The following is a 20,290-nucleotide window of genomic DNA, read 5'->3' as shown; positions in this document are numbered from 1 at the left end:
CTATTACTTACGTGGCGAAAAACTGCAGCATGCGACGGTGCAAAGGGACCTTGGGGTCCTTGTGCATGAGTCGCAAAAACCCAGCCTGCAGGTGCAGCAGGTGGTCAGGAAGGCGAATGGGATGTTGGCCTTTATAGCGAGGGGGATTGAATATAAAAGTAGGGAGGTCTTGCTGCAGCTGTATAGGGCACTGGTGAGGCCGCAGCTGGAGTACTGTGTGCAGTTTTGGTCGCCACACTTACGCAAGGATATTTTGGCCTTGGAGGGAGTGCAGAGGAGGTTTACTAGGCTGATTCCGGAGTTGAGGGGGTTGAACTATGAGGAGAAGCTGAATAAACTCGGCTTGTACGCGTTAGAGTTTAAAAGAATGAGGGGAGATCTCATTGAGACGTATAAGATGTTGAATGGGATGGGTAGGATAGAGGTGGAGAGGCTCTTCCTGCTCAGAAAGGACAGTAGGACTAGAGGGCACAGCCTCAAGATAAAGGGGGGACGGTTTAGAACGGAGTTGAGGAAGAACTTCTTCACTCAAAGGGTGGTGAATCTCTGGAATTCTCTGCCCATTGAAGTGGTGGAGGCTGCGTCGTCCAATATTTTTAAGACGTGGGTTGATAGGTTTTTGATAGGCGAGGGGATTAAGGGTTATGGGGAGAGGGCGGGAATGTGGAACTGAGCACGACAGATCAGCCATGATCTTATTGAATGGCAGGGCAGGCTCGAGGGGGCTAGATGGCCCCTGCTCCTATTTCTCATGTTCTTATGTAGAAGTTAGATATAGCTCTTGGGGCTAAAGGGATCAAGTGATATGGGGTGAAGAGGGATCAGGATATTGGTTTTGATGATCAGCTATGATCATAATGATTTGGCCGCCTCCTGCTTCTAGTTTCTATATTTCTTTGTTGTGTCCCCCTGCACCCCATCAGCCAAATGTTCTGAACTTTTCAGGTGCTTAGTACTGGATATGATACAAGGCTCAGTACTTGATTGTGCACTATTTACACATCAAGAGGTGGAGGGATCTACATAATCCATTACCGCAAAGCTTCTGAGTTGCGAGACACTAAATTCTCTTTTTAGTTAATTTCACGTTTTGCCACAGCAATCAAAAAAAATAATCTTCCCAACTTGTTTGATAATTCTAGTCACACTGCTGCAATCTACTAGTCAGCCGCACAGGTACACTCACTCACTGCACCTCATGCTTCTCTCCCTACGCTAACATATCAGGCTGGTTATTGATCTGATGTCAATAATTTGTGCAGCTCAGGGACACATCAGCATGCACTGTACAGTAAAACCTCTTACAGGTGCCAACCAGATAACAATCTAAACATGCGGCACGGTGGCACAAAGGTTAGACAACCGCCTCACACTAAGGGCCCAGGTTCGATTCCCGGCTTGGGTTACTGTCTATGTGGTGTTTGCACATTCTCCCCACATCTGCGTGGGTTTCCTCCTGGCTCTCTGATTTCCTCCTACAATGCAAAGATGTGCGGGTTAGGTTGATTGGCCATGCTGAATTGCCCCTTGGTAGTGTAAGTAAGTGGGGTTATCGGGATAGGTCCTGGATGGGATTATGATTGGGGCAGACTCAATGGGCCAAATGGCCTCTTTCTGCACTGTAGAGATTCAATGAATTCTTTTTTCCCCACAGAAAACCTACCGTGCCATATACGATTATTCAGCAGCTGATGCCGATGAAGTCTCTTTCAAAGATGGTGATGTCCTCATGAATGTTCAGTCCATTGATGAAGGATGGATGTATGGTACTGTACAAAGGACTGGGATGACAGGCATGCTGCCTGCTAACTATGTGGATGCCATCTAAGCTAGGTTGATTTTTCCTTGCAGATATCCCCCTCGTCCCCCATTCCCCCCTCCCCCCACTTTAAAACAAAAATGCAAATTACAACACAACCTATCATTCAATTTTCTCAAATAGGATTCAATTTCTTAGGGGAGATAAAAGGATAAGTACAATAACCTTCCATTTCCTTCCCATTGTACATCCAAGTCTATTATTAGCCCAAATTACAGAATTTACGACAAATCCTAGGCACATTTAAAAAAAAATGCTGCCTATGTTGTTCTCCTGGTGCACCTGTATTTCTGATGTAAAGAAGCCATTTAGTAATTAGGGTGTTCAGTGTATTTTAACCAACGTTTAACTCGTCAGAACAGTTAACTTGTATTCAGAGATGCGCTCCATAATGTTATACCCAAAACAAACTGGGGATGGTCTCATTTTGAAGAATGCAAGATGTGTTAAATAGCATCACTTTTGGTCATGGTTGAAAGAGGTTGCAGTAGTACAACCGGATTTAATCAACCCCGTAATGTGGTTTCTGTATCCTGACGTGTAGTTAGTTTGCAAATTCCGTACAACAGCTTTAAAACCATGTTGTCACTGGAATATTTAGTTTCCATAATTTGAGACCCTTTTGAAAGAGGTGATTTAAGGAACATGTTAAGAGCCTCCCTACTTCACTTACTCAAGGCTGACTTGTACATGTATTGTCTGTTTTTTCAACACCTGATAACTAAACTGTGGGGTCAAATAAAGCTCAGTTTCTGCACAACGTCTTTGCCGTAGTCATTTTAAAATGAATGCACTGCAGGGTCCCAGAATTTATTGTTAATTTCTAGTTTTAATCTCTTCATCACATCCAATACTCAGCAACAAAGGAGTGTTACGATGTGGAGGTGATTTTTTTTCCTTTCGATTTTGGAATCACTCAAAGGTATATACCTCACCTCGTAATCTTATACCAGTGTCTGAGAGGTTGTAGGAAGTTATTGATTTAGGTAAATTAAAGCAGGATCTGACTCTATCATGAATAATTAACAGGTCTTTATTTTTAAACTGGTGACAAACTTATTAAAACAATTAACAAACTGAATAAAATTCCAATAGAATGCTGTCCAAATATTACAAGACTCATTCAGGAATAATGAATCATTACAGAATTCAGTCACTCTTTACTATTACACAACCAGGTGCTTTTTGGAAGTATGAACTTTCTCCAGTGATGCTCTCTTTGGAATATTTTTGGTCTCTCTACTTTGATGGTGGTTTTATGATCATACATGAAACTGCAGGATTTACCTGAGACCCTCACCTACCCTCCTTCCAACGCAAGAGGTGGCAACCATACTCTGACAGTTATCCCACCTTTTCCAGGTTTAGATACCTGGATTAACCTCTCAGTATTCCTGCAACTTGAGTGGCTTGAGGCTATCATCAACCCTCACGTTTGAATTCCATTGTTTGCTGTAAGTTCATTGGTCCAATTCAAAAGCCTGTTTTGGTTGAATTGTAACAGACTGCTTACCTGTTTCTGGAGCCTGCTCTTTGCCATTTAAAATCCATGCACACAGACTTGCTTTTTAAAGAGACAGTGCTACAGTTCTTCTTTGTTTTAGCATTGCTTTTCACTATTTACATTTATCAAACACATTTTTTATATATGCAACTTCACAACAGGAGTCAAGGATTTGGCTATGGGGTGGGGATGGGTGAAGCAGGAATGGGGACTTGAGGCCATAATTTTAATAAATAGCAGAGTAGGATCAAGAGGCCGAATAGCCTATACCTTTAGTGTACGTGCAAATTTTGAATTCCCACATCAAGCTCTATCTGTAAAACAGTGGTTCAACATGTGCAAAAAAAAAAGTTACCACCCCCCCCCCCCCTCCAAAGTCTCTATTGTAACAGATTTCCTAATTATCTTTTCCCATCCTTTCTATTTGCATCTGAAGATGCTACAGCTCAGTTAAGCGGAGGATCAAGAAAACCCAGCATCTCAGCTTTCCCTGTCTAGCAGAGAGAAACACAAATACAGCAGAGCTAATTTGTGACCAAAATGTTTGATACTGAAGGCATTAAACATTAACATAGCAGTTACTTATTACTAGCATTTTCTAGCTTAATTTGCAAAGTCAGTGTTGAGGAATGCAATTTTCCAAAAAAAAACCCTCCATAAATGGCACCATGGTTAGAACTATTGCTTCAAGGACCTACATTCAATTCTGACCTCAGGTTAGTTAGTGGAATTTGCACACACTCGCCCTATTTGTTTGGGTTTCCTCCAACACTCCAAAAGATGTGATTAGGTTGATTTATGAAGCTAAATCAACTATTGAATTATTATGCTAAATTACCCCTTATCTTCAGAATTAGCAAGGTAAATAGATGGGGTTACAGGGATAGCTGGTTCTTGCTGTCAGTGTAGCCTTCATAGGCCAAATGATCTCCTACACTATAGGGATTCTGATTTTCTAAAGAAGTTAGAACATCCAGTTGCTTAGGTCACAGAAAGGACTAGATTGCTTTCACTTCTTTAATGCTCAACACTGTACCAAAATAAGTCTAGATTTTGTACGAAATGGCTTTCGAATTCACAGCTTTCTATCTCTGGGAGTAAGATAACCATTTGATGCACACTATTTATTCATTGCCTTCTGGGTATAGTGCAGATACGTTTTCTCCATATTGTTAATCAATCATTTTCATGATATAGGTGTGGAGTTTACTACCCAGCCCTGGTGGCTTTTGAGTGGTGTAAAGCTTTAATGAACTGCTGCACTGCTTATGGTAATAGTACGTCCAAACTATTTGATAAGGATTTCCTGGAGGCTGACCTAGCAACAATGAAAGAACTGTAATTAATATGTAATAAGTCTAAGTCCGAGTGGTGAAAGACTTGGTGTTGACATCCCATGCAGTCCTTTGCTGATGGAGCAATGCTAATTTGCTGCAGTAATAGTGCTGAAGTTTGCTCCATCTAATGTCCAAGCTGAGGTGAATGATATCCAACTTTTTTTTTCCTGATCTTTGTTGAGTTTTACTAGGCTCCTTGGCATTAGATTGTTGAATGCTGTTATACATTATTGTAGTCATGCTTACCTCCGTACTAGAATTCAACTCTAATGTTCATGTTTGGAGTAAGACATGCACTGAAGGCTGGAGCAAAGGCGCGCTAGTAAAACCAAAACAGATCAGTGACAAATAAAAAGCCCGCTAAACACACAAAAAAATTGCAATTTATTTTATTTGTACAAGAGTGAGCCGAAGCACAAATTTAATAAAAAGTGCAGCTCTGATTCCATTTCTGTGCACTGATTTACTCTGGCAACTATAAACATCACTACAAAAGTCAAGTAATGGCCAGAGGTACAGAAATAGCAGCAACATTCCACTGCGATATTCTGCTAACAGGAAAGCAAAAATACATTTGGCAAAACAATATAATTTATCACAAAATTATTTACCCGACAGAAAATCTCCACTTCTTAAAAAACTACTTTTACCAATTTACATAGCAGTACTGGGTCTCTCAAATGAAAGCTCCATGTATGGTCCTCTTCCTGCATGAGAGTTCTGCCCCTACTGCTTATAAAAAAGATAATTTTTTTTTCATTTGAGGTCCTTTCCAGTTGCCAGCATCTTGCGTTTGGTTTGTCTTTTTGTAAAGCAGTCCACTGGATTGAGTAAGGTCAACACTTACTTTAGGAAATGAATTCCTAATTGCTTTAAACAATACACCCATCAACCCCATTCTTTAAATATCAAGAGCCCCTTTCATTGTCCTTCAGGGGAAGGCACCCTCCTGTGGTAATGGCACAGCTGGTGATGTCACTCTGGATCAGCCAGAAGGGATGAGCTACTCTAGAACAAGAGGTGCTCACTGCTGGATTGTATCCCCCACTCTGACCAGGCCACTTATTGCTGTATTTTACTAGAACACCTCCACAAGAGGACAGGTGGGTTTGAAAAGCAGGAAAGGCTGAGATTCAAGCTCTCAACCCTCTAAGGTGGAGGCAAAGGCTCAACTGCTGGAGCAGCAGAAGAAAATTACACCGATCTAAAGGGTGTGGGGAAATCATCAAAAGTAAGGAAAAGTTAAGCCTCTTGGGGAGAGTGAAGTCAGGGTAAGGCAGTCAATGCTCTCCATTCTTCTGGTTGAACTTTGCCAGTTCACATCACTTGTAAGATCAGTCAGCAGCTTCACGTGGTGGTGACCTCCAGCGAGACCGTAGATTCCCCATGATACAGTTCATCATGCTGCTCAGCTGCTGGTGCATTGCAAACAGCTGACTCCCAGAGTGCTCGTTCAAGTCCTCCGAGAAAAAGCGAGCAGAAAGGGCGTTAACCTCAGAAGCCAGGGCTGTGGAAGGAGTAACAGCAGGTGGCACATTCTCGACTAAATCTGAAAGAATGTAAAACAGACAGGTCAATGTAGCTTTCATATTAAAATGAGCAGCACACAGATAGGTTAACAGTAAAGCTGATTCGCTGTTAACCAGTTTTAAACAGATGTGTCTGCTCATGTTTAAGGAAGAATCAAAGAACTGGAGGCGGGGGGGACATCTACAAAAATGGCTTCTGGGATGGAGCGCTTTAGTAATGTAGAGACTGAAGTTAGTCTGTTTACAATGGAAAAGGTTAAGAGAAGCATTTTTTAAATTAGTGTGACATGCAGGCTTGAAGTTACTATGAGAATCCCCTAGCTGCTACACTCCAGTGCCTGTTCGGGTACACTGAGGGAGAATTTAGCATAGCCAATGCACCTAACCAGCACGTCTTTTGGACTGTGGGAGGAAACTGGAGCACCCAGAGGAAACCCATGCAGATACAGGGAGAATGTACAGTCTCCACAGAGACAGTGACCCAAGCCGGAAATCGAACCCGGGTCCCTGGCACTATGAGGCAGCAGTGCGAACCACTGTGTCGCTGTGTTCCAATTTTGAATTTTAGCACAGGGATCCGAGTCACCATGAGCTTCACCAACTATCCGTCTATGGCACAAGAGGAACTAAAAAACTCAGCGATACTGCCCCCCATCCCAGCATCTTCTGTTTCTCTCCATGTAAACCTGACTAGAAAGTCGTAGATCACTAATGCTTGTGGGTTTTCAGTGACAGCTAACTTAATTCCAAAATACAATTAGTTTGGTCGTGCAAGATTAGTAATAGGGTTGAGACAGTTTACAGTCTTGATTTAGAAGCAAAGAAAATTCTTTAAACATGATTGGATCCAAATTCAGACATAAGAAATGAAAATCAGTTGCAAACCCACTCTGTCACCGAGTCCCCATAATGAATGGCTCTGGGCGTCGATACTTAGCCAATGTTCCACAGGTTAGAATACCTGCACCTGAGCTTCAAATGAGTTAAAATGACTGAAGGTATCCGATTGAGATAGCTTCAATTTTACCTGTTGCTAGCTTCTCGTCATCACCATTCGAGTAACTGCTATCCTCTGTTCCATTTACCAGCTTCTCGTTTTCAAATACACAATCTTCATCTAAACCAAGGGATTTCCTCTGAAACAGTAAATACAAGTACAATACTAAAAATGATTTTTTAAACATATTACAACAATAAAACATCAGGAGGGCAAATGAGAACTAGAAAATAGTGAAACTGAGAATGATTTTTAAAAAAATCTTCTCTGGAAATATTCATCAACTAGATTGCTTCAGCCATATGGCTAACTAGGCGGAAGACATTACTTCCCTGGGTACAGGTTCATTGGAAAGTATTTCTCAATCACCCATGCCATCATTCAGAAAAATCACACCTGCCCATCAGCCCTGACCTTTCTAACCTACACTGACTACCAGTCCTCACAGCTTCAATTTGGAATTCTCATCATTCGTTCACGGGATGTGGACATTGCTGTCAAGGCCTGCACTTGTTGCCCATTCCAAACTGCCCTTGAGTTGAGTAGCTTGCTAGGCCATTTCAGAGGGTATTTAAGAGTCAACCATACTATTTTGGACCTGAAGTTGCAGGTGGGCCAGACTAGCTATGGATGGCAGATTCCCTTTCCTGAAGGAAATCAGAGAACCAGCGGGATTTTTATGAGTCTTAACAAGAGCTTTGGGGTCACCATGACTGAGACTAGCTTTCAATTCCAGATTTCATGAATAGAATTGAAATTCTATCAGCTGTCATGGTGAGATTTGAGCCCATTTCCCCAGAACATCAGCCTGGGCCACCAGGTTACCAATCCACTGACATTACCACCACCACCTCTTGAAATTTCCTCACACATCTCCCCATTTCTCTAACCCACTTCTCCTACCCAATAAACTCTCTACATTCACCTGAATCCAGCATCTTTTGCATCATGCTCTTAGCCTACCATTAACAAATTGCCTTCAGTTACCAAATGGTTTATTGGTCTTTCCTCCTTTATAAAGCCCTCCTGATGTCCATGGCCCAGATTTTGCAGTCAGCAGTGAAGCAAAGAAATATGATCAGAGACCTGGCAATCTCTGTGGCATGGTATGCATCTTTTCCGATGACAATTTAAAATCAGGCACCAAGTCAAAGTGTCAGTACTAGCAGTCGGAACTGACGAGTGTCAATCTACAGAAGTTACTCTGAACTTTTATTATACACTGCTCAGGCATGGAGTGGTGAGTTCAGTTCTGGTCACCATAAACACATATGCACAATGGAAGGGCTCTCTTTTCAAGTAGAGGGGATAAACTATACAGAAAGTACAACAGAGCTGCAGATCTGCAATCTTGAAAAGGTGGCGATTAATGGAAAAGCCCTAATTGCTGTTTTTAAAATGATGGATACATAACCTTTGATCAAAGTAAGTGGACCAATGGGAATACATTTAAATGAAAATTGAATTTAAAAGCACACACTGGCAAGAAATAATTTACTTGGATTTATAATTTTTGGCACAACCTGCTGGCTGGTCATGCCCAAGAGTTTGATGGTAAAATGAAAGTTAAGTCGAGCCTCAACATGACCAACTGGCCATTTATATTCTGCATTTTAACCATCCCAAGAATCATTGCTCATCTGCTCATTCCATACATCCACCTGCAATCATATGGCAAGCCATCGACAGAAGAATATATTCAAAATAATGAGGGATCAAAGCAGAGTAAATAGAAATAAACTGCTCCCTTTGGTAGGAGGGTCAAGAAGCAGAAGGCATTTGATTTAAAGTGATTGGCAATAGAATCAGAGAAATGATGAAAAGAAATACATACATCTGTATTACACAGCATGTGGTTAGGATCGGGAATACATTGCCTCAGTGAGTGGTGGAGGCAGATTCAATTAGGCAGCTGAAGGGAAAAGAACTGCAGGGCTACAGGGAAAGGGCCGGAGAGTGGAACCAGGTAAACTCCCTTCACAGAGACTTGGCATGGATTCCATAGAAAAAATGGCCTCCTTCTTTACGATAACCATTTGGTTATCCTAAAGTAGAATACAATTCAATCATGGAGACAAAGAAAATTCAAGCATTTAAAACAGTTCAGCATGACAATATAACTAATCGTTAGCAAACGGCAACTTCAGGCAGGGCATGTCAGTTTACAAGAAACCACTCACCTGCTGTTCATAGAAGGCTTTGAGGGCCTTTTTCACAACAAAGACTTTTGGAGAACGGATTGGAAGCAACTTAATTTCAGTGACTGTGAGTGAGCTCAGGTCACCAATGGTCTTGATGTTTTTGGCTCTTACAAGCTGGCCTAGACCTCGGGCCCTAGGAGGAGCAAACCAGAACATTCAGTACAGGTGTAGGGGGAGGCTAATTACATTGCAACACCTTGATTAATTTAATATTGAACAGAAGTTTGAATACAGGCCATCCCCCTGTACAACTAGAATTCAAGAGCATCATTTTAAAATGACATTACATATTGCAACTAAATGCATGCCAAGGTTTACTGACCACATGTTGGAGGCAAGCTGGGGTAAAATAATCTCTACTGGTAAAGAGCAGCTGATCAAAGCTGGATACACGGCAGTTGTAGACAAAGCGTCAGAATCTTTGCTCATCTCGGAGATCTTGAGGGGTTTAAAACAAAAGCACTTGCATTAAAAATAATTTCAGTGCCATATTTCAATTCGATATTTTGTAGATTGTATTATTCAAAACTGCATACTGTTTAATTATACTGTCCTGTATACCCTCATAAACGTTGAAATTACCTTATCCTGAAATCACTTCTCCCGTTCATTTTCAGTTTTGTTAACACAAATCAAATCCAAATCTAACACTGTGGTTTTCAGTTGCATGCTACATCAGTGACCCAAGTGATATTTTGTGGCCTTTATTTTTCAAACACTCCTACCAAGTGAAACACCAATTTGTGTGTGGTCCTTTCAATCTGGTATCATGCAATCATTGTTTACAATGTGTTGTTATTCAGTGTGGAGACCAAACATAGATTGGATGATTGTTCAGTCCACAAGAGTGACCCTGAACCTCTGGTTGCCTGCCACTTTAATTCGCTATTTTTCTCTCATGCCTTCTGCCTCCTATAGTGTTCCATCGAAGCTGAATGCAAACTTGAGGAACAGTGCTTCATTTTTCAACTAGGTGGGAAAGCGAAAAAATTTCAGAATTTATCCTTCCTCCATATTGTTTCCTTTATCTTTACAGGTTTTGGTTTTACTCTCAGTCTGCTTTCTGAAGGCAGATGCAGCATGCCAGTCACACCACCTCTGGCCACAAGTTTTGTTTCTTTACTTGCCCCACTATCACTCCCTTTGACTTTGCATACCAACATCTTTTGTCATTTAATCTCTTTTGTCATCTACCCTATTAGACCTTCCCCCTTTTGTTCTTTTTCAAGTGTTCCTCACCATTCACTTGCTTAAAATCTATTAAGTCTAACTTTTCCCAGTTTTAATGGGCAAGTCACCAACCTGTTTAATTGTACTACCCAGTATACCACTACAAATGTTGGAATTACCTTATCTAGAAATCACTTCTTCCATTCATTGCCTAGATTTTTGTTACAATACCCCTCTCTTCACAGATGCTGCCTGTACTGCTGATTATTTCCCCCTATATCGCTTAAAAAAAAGACATGGCACCACTTAATCACAAGACAAACCTGAACGTCTTCAACTTACCAAACATTTCTTTGAACTTTTATAGCCAGAGCTGCGAGCACTTGGAGACAGGAAACCTTTAGTTGGAGTGGTGTTGTACTGCGTAAATTAAAATACATGAAACTGAGAATTAAGATAACTATAGTAACTCCAATGTTCTGATATACATTAATGAAATAATAACACCCAATCCACTTAGTGACATACTAAATTCCATACAGGCCAAACATTTACAAAGATAAAAAGAAATGCATGCAACATAAAGAACAGCAAGAAAAGTTGCACAATGATTATACTGTCGTTAAGATGTCAGGATATCACTAAGTCTGTAACACCAAATAATTTTGAAGGGCAAAAACTGTTATAATGTTCATGGCATTTTTTTTGGGACGAAATACACATATTGAGCAGGCACAGGGAGGAACAACACTGCTCCTCTTTGGATGCAAAGGACGATGCAACACAAACAAAATTTATACAGCCCTGATATAATATTTAATCTGAAAGGTAACGTCTCCTGTTATGATCCCAGCTGATGTTAATACTGGACAAGTCAAATCCCAAAATGAAATCTGGCTTGGTCAATGCTTACTTTGATTTTCATTTAAGAAAATCAAAAGTCAGTTACTGAATAAAAAAAAAATCTGCCAGTGTAGCTTTAACATATATGTTTATTCATCACAAAAAATGTACTATACTACATTAAGCAAAAGGTTGGAAAGCTGTCAATACAGATATTAGTAAAAGATTCAATCTCCTTTCCTTTCATCCCAGCAACACCCCTACTGACGCAGAACCCCAATCTCAACAGCAAATTTTGGGCTAATTCTGGTTCGAACCATTTTCTTTTGGCTGATTTCTAAACGTTCAGTGGATGCTTTTCCTCCATTTCATCTCTGAGACACTCAAAAACCTCTAGATTCACTAACTTCAAAGCAAACACGAGCTCCCTAAACTCAGCAGTCTGCAGAATTTCCTCTTAGAGAGTTTTAGACCTTTGGATTAGAGTTTTAGTCCAAAAGATGTGTGGGTTAGGTTGACTGATGATGCTAAATTGCCCCTTAGTGTCAGGGGGATTAAGAGGGTAAATAAGTGGGGTTATGGGGATAGGGTATGGGTAAGATCGTTGTTAGTGCAGGCTCAAATGGGCCTCCTTCTGCACTATAGAGATTCTATGATTCTGCTGCCTGCATTCTTTGACATCAACACACTAACTGACTGCTTTTGTGTTTTTCTGTCTCTCTGGACCTTGTTGCCAAATAACAGCTGTTTTCTATTTTGTATTTTTTTAAAACTTCACTAAATAATCAATCTCACCATGTCAAGATTGCAAACAATTAAAAATTTATGCATACCAACACTGGCTGACGCCAAACTCAAAAAAACTAAGTGAAACTAGACGCATGTTTCACTTTTCTTAATGTAAAAATACAAAATATAAATTCAATTTAAAGTTATACATTGTTCTTAACACTCAAACAGTGCAGCATTCCCTCAGCACTACAATTAAATTTTGTAAAGTGTCTACAGTGAGATTTCATTCCACAAACTCTGCTTTATAAGCATGATTACTACCATAACCAGGTCTAACACCTTAACTCAGATTTCTCCATTTGAATGCAAAACCCACGCTTTTTTCTGAATTGTTTTAATGGTGTTGTTAGTGGTCCAGATACTGGCCAGGGCACCAGAACATTCTTGTATTCTTCAAATGGTATCATGTATCTTTTATGTCCACATGAATAGCAGATATACCTTAGTTTATCTTCTCATCCCAAAAACAGCACTTAAAAATATAGCACTCCCTCAACTCTTTATTGAAATATTAGCAAAAGTAGAACTTGAATGTGTGATCAATCTAACTCCAAGTGGACCACAGAGACAGAGCAAATTGAGGATTCACAAACTGAAACTTGTTTTGTTGTTCAGAGAAATTCTTTGAATTAAAAAAAAACCATTGTACAAATAATTCCAAACTAGGAATGAAGGTGGAACCAAAGAGGGCAATTCAGAATTAATGGAAAAAAATATTCTTGTAGACAATGTCAGATGAAATTTAGGTAAGGCAAGTACTACAAATAATTAGTGGCAGAGAGATTATTATGCTTTTTTGTATACATAAATTAAGATAAGATATAGTGACTTCATTATATAGCTGCAGATGGAGTTGTAATTTGAATGAGAAAGGACCTTACCTTGGAGTGAACACTGGACCGATTGCAGCCATTTGTGGCAGAGTGATTTAATCCAGGAGAGCTTCCAGAAGAAGAATGGGTTCTCACCACAGGGCTACGGCGATCAATGTCATCTGCTAACCCTTCCCGCTGAATTGGATCTGCAAACGAAACGCGACGGATCTACAGAGAACAAATGATGTCGAACAGAAAGGAATATTTAGACTCTCATCTCACAAGCAGTGCAAACAAAAGCAACATTTTCAAAGATTCCACATTTGAAGATACCCAGGTGTTGCTGAGATCTTTAAAAAGTTGCGTAATCTCGTGTAAAAGGCTGATTAAACAGAATTATTGATTTAGGTAGACGCATCTTTTAAAAAAGGTTAAATACATCAAGTCCAAAGTACAAACTGGGATCATAGAATGCCAATCTCTCAGTCTTTATTCAAGTTCATTGAGCAAACACATAGGCCTCCAAATGTTGAAGGCTTTGGGGGAGTGGGGGGAGGGGGAGTGGGGGGAGGGGGAGTGGGGGGAGGGGGAGTGGGGGGAGTGGTGAAGAAGGCATTCGGCATCCTTGGTTTTATTGGTGAGAACATTGAATACAGGAGTTAGGATGTCTTCTTGAAGTTGTACAAGACGTTGGTAAGGCCAGACTTGGAATATTGTGTGCAATTCTGGTCATCCTATTATAGAAAGGATATTATTAAACTAGAAAGAATGCAGAAAAGATATACTAGGATGCTACCGGGACTTGATGGATTGAATTATAAGGAGAGGCTGAATAACTGGGACATTTTTCTCTGAAGCGTAGGAGGCTGAGGAGTGACCTTATAGAGGTTTATAAAATAATGAGGGACATAGACAAGGTAGATTGTCAATATCTTTTCCCAAAGGTAGGGGAGTCTAAAACTAGAGGGTCTAGGTTTAAGGTGAGAGGGGAGAGATACAAAAGTATCCAGAGGGGCAATTTTTTCATTCAGAGAGTGATGAGCCTCTGGAACAAGCTGCCAGAGGTTGTAGTAGAGGCCGGTACAAATTTATCTTTTAAAGAGCATTTTGATAGTTACATGGGTACGATGGGTATAGAGGGATATGGGCCAAATGCAGGCAATTGGGATTAGCTTAGGGGGTTTTAAAAAAAAAGGGCATAATGGACAAGTTGGGCCGAAGGGCCTGTTTCCATGCTGTAAACCTCTATGATTCTCCACCTGCATTGCCACTTTGAGTGACCTGTGCACCTGTACACCCAGATTTCTTTGCCTAAGGATACTCTTAAGAGTTCTGCCATTTACTGTATAAAGAAATGTTATGATTGGGAATGTACAAAGGGCTAGTATCAGATGAGCACAGATATGTCGAAGAGTTGTAGATTTGGAGGAGATTACAGAGATACTGAGGGGCAAGGCTTTGAAGAGATTTGAAAACAAGGGTAAGGATCTTAAAATCAGGACATTACTTGATCAGGAACCAATGTAAGTCAGTGAGCACAGAAATGATGTGGAATGGGTCTCGCTACATGACGTGTTTTGGATGACCTCAAGTTTAGAGCATAATGGTGGAAGGCCAGCCAGAAGTGCATTGGAATAGCTGAATCCAGAGGCAGCAAAAGCACAGGGGGTTACAACAGCAGATCAACTGCCACTGTGGGGGAGTGGGGGTAAAAAAAATCTTTTTGAAATAAAAAGAGTGATAAATGTCAAGAAGCATACTGCATGGCCACAGTACACAATATTGATATTTAAGAGGATGCTGACAAAGTATTAGAAGCAGGGAACATACAGCTAATGGATTGGATGAAGATTGATAGGCAGGACATCCAGTAAGGCTTGTTAAGATTAAGATTCAACTGGCTTGTATCTCAAAGGGAAGTGGCAAAAGGGACTGCCATAATCGTCCAATCTTCCTTCAATATAGAAACGCCAGGACTCAAGAGTGGCACTCTTAGGTCCTCTGGAAGATTGCAAGGGCATTTCTAATTGCCAGTCAGTTCAATATCAGTGATGGATGTTTATAAACAATGATCAGGGTGGAAAAAAAAAATCAGACACATGGGAGAGGTTTGAGTTACAGTAATTAAGAACATCACAGATTTATAACAGGTGACAACTAACCCAATTAATTTAGTTGATGAAGGAATGCAACAGATGATGCTTAGAGAGTTTTGACAAGGTAACACAAAAGTTTGATTAACAAAACTGAGGATCAGTATGAGATTGGAGATGAAGGCGTGGCAAACAGCGAGGATGATGGCTATCAATTTTAATAGGACGGACTGGCTAGCAGAATGGTCAGACAAGTGGAAGACAGAATTTAAACACGGAGAAGTATGAGTTCATGCCTTGTGGCAGAAAGAGTAAGCAGAGGTAAAACTGTGTGTAGAAACAGGAGGAACCTGGAAGTTTATGTGCACTGATTCTAGAGGGCGATGGAATATATTTGAGGGCGCAGTTGGGAAAACATTATGGGCTTTATAAATAGAGCTATTGAATACAAAGCAGGGAGATTGTGCAGAGCCACTACCTGAAACTGACTGAGCTTTGTAATGTCTTAGGATCGTGACTAAAGTTTTGTCAAGAAAGTTACAGTTAAGAAAGTTTGGACAAATATTGCTTGCCAATACCATAAAAAGTTCTAATCTTTCTTCAAAAAACTACTGAGCAGAAGCATTGTCCTCCATTCATTTGACTGCATCATTCCAGGCTGAAATGCAGCTCTTCAATCAATGCAGTCTCAGTAATATAGTACAAAAAAAAGGACAATCAAGACAAGCAAACCCTAGAAAATATAGGGAACGAACTGAATCTAGATTCAGCTACCTCAGTTTACCAAGATGTACCGTCTACTGCAGTTCCCCAGACTGGGCGTCAATGACTGCTAAGTGTGCTAACCACTTGACTCATCCAAAACTTTAGAAGTTGTAGAAAACATGCAGGAAGTTGTAACTGGATCTGATATCTACAATTCCATGAGAAGGAGGCATTTCATTTCCCAATTGTAAAAGGGGCATAGAGACAGGAATTCAAACCCAATGTGACAGATTGTTAAAACAGATAAATCCAATAGCTGAACTAAACAAGAGACTCAGTAGTGCAAGCTGCCATCACTAACTGACTGACCAACCAGGCTGTTTCACTAATGGAAGCAGGACAGGTACAGTCACTGCCGACTGGAAATTTTTCCTCAGTTTGAGAGAACACTTATTATTAGTTTGCAATATTGCTGAAGAAGCACCAGAGGGCAGAACAGTGCGGGGTGATTTACATGGTTTAACTTTTCAGGTGCTAGAATTAAGTCTCAACACTGCAACATGAATCTAACCTCTTCACACTTGCACTCGGGACTGGGGAAGAACACGTGCAATCAAAGCTGGGCAAATAAATTCAGTCACATGGTTTAGAGAATCAAACATGATGGTGGTTCAAAATGAAGCATCTGCCTGTTTTATTCTCTATAAGAATTAAACTAAAATGCTTTTTCAGAATGTCAGCAAACACTGAATGCAACATATTCAATCCACTGCTCAATGCCCTTGTCCATAAGTTGACACTTCAGGCACAGTTCAGTGGGGTGACATTATTTATATCCTGATCTAGCCAAAGGAGTTGACGTTGTCTGTAACAACATTACCAGCACTATGATCAAGACCCACCAATTCAGCAATGACCAGAACTTCTGGTCTTCATGATCCACATGGCTCAGTTACTGTTGAGAAAGATATATCTGTAAATTTTTCCAAACTAAAATATGCTGGACTCTTTCACGTACCTTATTCATTGGAGATGGAGAATCATTGTCAGACGATCGTTTAATTCCTTTCTTGAGTATGCTTGTAGAAGGTGACGCTGTGGGTGACCACACACAGCATGCCTGCATTTCAGAAGGACTGTGCATTGATCCAACCAGAAATGGGGCATCGCTTTTAGTCTTTTGGGGCGATTCCATGAGGTGCCCTGACACTTGCTCAACTATGTTACAGTCTGATATCATAGGTTTAGGGAGATCAATTTCTGCAACTGATTTCACCTCAGGGGAAGTTCCTTCATTTTCATCAGACTCTTTTTTACAATGCTCTGCAGTTATTTGTTCATCCTGTACAATTTCCTGGTCAAATTCTGGTAAAACATTCGTCCTGTCTATCTGATCTGGTTCAGGCTGTACTATGACCGCTTTGTCAACTGGAGCAGTAACACCCATCTCACTCATTTGATCTTGGTCCAACTCGCAGCCTACTAGTGCTTCTTTGCTTTTTAATGCTTCACCTTCTATCAAGGCAACATCACTGGACACTAGTTCAGGTTCTGACATTGACATAACAGTGCCATCAGCCTCCTCTGTTAATTCCATAAGTTCACTCCCTTGATAATTTGAAGAATCTTCTGCTTTCTTCTTAGTGGAAGAGTCAGTCATCACTTTCCTCTCTGCAGAAGATTCCGCTACCATCTTCAGCTCTGTAGAATCATCCATCACTTTTTGTTCTGCAGAGGACTCTTCCACCACTTTCTGCTTTGTGGAAGAGACGTCCATCACTTTCTGCTCTTTAGAGGATTGCTCCAACATGTTCTGCTTCGTGGAAGAGTCATTCATCATTTTCTGCTCTGCAGAAGACTCTTCCACCACCTTCTGCTTCGTGGAAGAGTCATCCATGACTTTGCATTCTGTAGAGGAATCCTCGACCACTTCCTGATTTGTGTAAGAGTTATCCACCACTTTCTGCTCTGTAGAGGACCCTTCCACCACTTTCTGCTTCGTGGAAGAGCTGTCCATAACTTTTTGCTCTGTACAAGACTCGATCACCATTTTTTGCTCAGTGGAAGATTCGATCCTTGGGATGAGCTCTTTCTCTTCAGCCAAGTCCACCTCCGATGTAACAGTACTAACAGAAATACCAAAAAATTGTATTTTGCTATTTCCCGAAAGGGGTGTGCTGAATGCACAGGGCCCCCCATTTACAATGCCATTAAGCTTGGGACTTTCCAATAGCTCTTCTGTAGAAGTACAAATTGAAGAGCTCAGGTGTGGAACTTGGTCTTTTTGATCATCAGATTGTGCCTCTTGTTTGGTGAAATTTTCTTTGCTTTCCAACCGCAACTTCCCATGCTGCTCCGAAGAATCTTTGCAACAATCACAGTTTTTAGTTTTCCTGGCCCTTTTACTTCTCACATGACACTCATTCAATTGCTGGCTCTTCTTAACTGAAAGCTGTACGTCTGAAAGATTTGAATAATCGTCAGTTGACAGTTCAGCTGTTGAAACCCCTGTCTCACGAGGTGAGGATTCATCGTGGACAATTGTGCAGGCTTCTTCTGTTTTGCCCTGTTCTAAACCAGGTTCGGTTTTTGTACTTTCAACAGTTTCAGGCACTTCTCTTCTGTGATGTGCTTTGCTGTGTATTTTGAGGTCCTTTTCTACATTTGGCTTTTCAACTAAAGCGAGAGCCACCGGAGGTATTTGTGAAGTATTTATTTCATCCAGATTTTCTATGGCCGCCACTTGGGTTATCACTGCATCTTCTTGTTTATTTTCAATCTGCAATTCGTTTTCAGAACAGTTCACTTCTACAATTTCATTTTTTGAGTGCAGTTGACTGTCCATAGACATTGGTTCATGGTCCAGCACTTCTTTAGTCTTGCTGTCCTCGAGGGACAGTTCTTTGGCCTTTGTTTTCCCCTTAAACGTTCTCCGTTTCTTTTGACTATCCTGAAGTTTAGAGTTTCCTTCAGAATTCTCCAAGTCAGTCAAGCTGTTGTCTGCTTCAGACAAGCCTTGGGATGCTCTACGAGTCTGGTAGCGAGGGCGTACTTTGCCAGAAACTGGGGTAGCTTTGTTAAAATCAGAGTCCTGAGAATCAGTTTTCAAAGTCCTGCTTTTCTCAGTTGCTGACCTGCCTTTAGAATCATTCTCTTTTCCCTTCGAGAGCTCACTGTGCTGAGACGCTTTGCTCTGAAGAGGTTCCTCCCCCTCGTTTTGTGACCTTTTCCCAAGTTTATTGTCCTCACTCTTTTCCTTGCTATCTGTCTGAGCCGTCACTGCCACATCCAGGAGTTTCCTAGAAGAACGCCTTAGTGTTATATTTGTCAGAATTTTAGAAGAATATGCACTACTCTCATCTGGTGTGCTCGAAGCACTTTCTGTTGAAGCTTTCTCTTTCAAAACCATAGGACTAGATACAGAATTATAATTGTTACCTTCAGTAGAGACGTTGGCTTTTGTCTTACTTGCCTGATGTGCAGAATCTTGGCCACAGGCAACTTTGTTTTTATTCAGAGTGTCTCTATCTGTAGTTGAAGAATTTTCTTTTGCATCAGATGATTCACCTTCAGAACTCTTAATCCTTTTGGGCACTTTGATGTCATTGTTTGGCTTTTCTACAGTTAAATGTTCACTTTTATTTTGCCTGCGCCTACCGCGTTTCCCCTCAGAGACCAAAACATTAATTGATCCAGTTTTTGTGGTATTTAAACTGACATCCTGGCAAACTTTGTCCACCTCGAGCTGTGATGCAACTTCCACCTCCATTGCTTCATCCCGCTGAGGAACAAAAACCTCAGCAGCTGCTTGTGCAAATTTTATCAAAGGGGAGTTACTGAAGTAGCACGTAGTGGACGGATCAAACTTCTCCAGAGTAATAAATGACTGCCGTCTGCTGCTGGATTTTTGTGGTGTCCCAGAGATAACATCAGAGGAGGTAGAACTACCACTGACCTCTGCACTGCTGACCCCCGATTCAGAAGCACTTCCAGCACAATTTGACGCAGATTCAATTACCATATCCCTCACTTCCTCCTGCTTGTCATTGCAAGCAAGGTCTACAGAATCTTCAACAACTTGTTCAGTCGTACTTTCTTCGCGACCAGCAGGTTCTTGGTCAGTTCCTTGATTGAGTAATTTACTTTCACTGCTTTCCTCCATCACAACCTGGGTATCAAGATCACGTCCTGTTTCCATATCTTCACCCTGAAAAAAAAATTTGAATGTGACAACTGTAATCCAGACCTTACTTTCCAGAAAAGAGGTGCCCATTAAAGTTCAAAGTGTTTCTGAATACTCTCTATCCACTGCCAACATTAAAGACTACAAAATTGTAGGACCAAATATTAGCATTCTTTTCTCTGTGACATCCCTTGAATTCAGGATTCCCCTTATCGTGTTAGCATTCTAGGCCGAAAAACAGGTCTGGTAAGGTTAACAAACCTTGCATGAGCATATTGCAAATTTAATTCAGAGACTCAGCC

At 40.8% G+C, this 20,290-nt stretch overlaps 2 protein-coding genes across 40 annotated transcripts in view; one reads left to right on the top strand and one right to left on the bottom strand.

Moving 5' to 3' along the window:
- The window catches only part of neb (nebulin), a 283,417-nt gene extending 280,838 nt beyond the window's left edge, over nucleotides 1-2,579 (top strand). For all 39 annotated transcript variants that reach the window (XM_080199424.1, XM_080199416.1, XM_080199415.1 and 36 more), the window contains one exon: nucleotides 1,655-2,579. In XM_080199424.1, coding sequence (XP_080055550.1) covers nucleotides 1,655-1,828 — 174 coding nt within the window. In that variant the 3' untranslated portion in view covers nucleotides 1,829-2,579. The remainder of the gene's footprint in view (nucleotides 1-1,654) is intronic.
- A 2,454-nt stretch (nucleotides 2,580-5,033) lies between these two features.
- rif1 (replication timing regulatory factor 1) overlaps nucleotides 5,034-20,290 on the bottom strand; it is a 79,488-nt gene continuing 64,231 nt past the window's right edge. Inside the window, exons 30-36 of the mRNA XM_080199412.1 lie at nucleotides 16,824-20,012; nucleotides 13,074-13,235; nucleotides 10,900-10,977; nucleotides 9,710-9,825; nucleotides 9,367-9,520; nucleotides 7,217-7,325; nucleotides 5,034-6,209 (exon numbers count right to left, since the gene is read on the bottom strand). Coding sequence (XP_080055538.1) covers nucleotides 5,995-6,209; nucleotides 7,217-7,325; nucleotides 9,367-9,520; nucleotides 9,710-9,825; nucleotides 10,900-10,977; nucleotides 13,074-13,235; nucleotides 16,824-20,012 — 4,023 coding nt within the window. The 3' untranslated portion in view covers nucleotides 5,034-5,994. The remainder of the gene's footprint in view (nucleotides 6,210-7,216; nucleotides 7,326-9,366; nucleotides 9,521-9,709; nucleotides 9,826-10,899; nucleotides 10,978-13,073; nucleotides 13,236-16,823; nucleotides 20,013-20,290) is intronic.

Source organism: Carcharhinus amblyrhynchos, chromosome 11 (genome assembly GCF_965287045.1).
Source record: "Carcharhinus amblyrhynchos chromosome 11, sCarAmb.v2.hapA, whole genome shotgun sequence".
NCBI classification, from domain to species: Eukaryota; Metazoa; Chordata; class Chondrichthyes; order Carcharhiniformes; family Carcharhinidae; genus Carcharhinus; species Carcharhinus amblyrhynchos.
The sequence above is the reverse complement of the archived record's forward strand: the minus strand, read 5'-3'. Positions and strand labels throughout refer to the sequence as shown.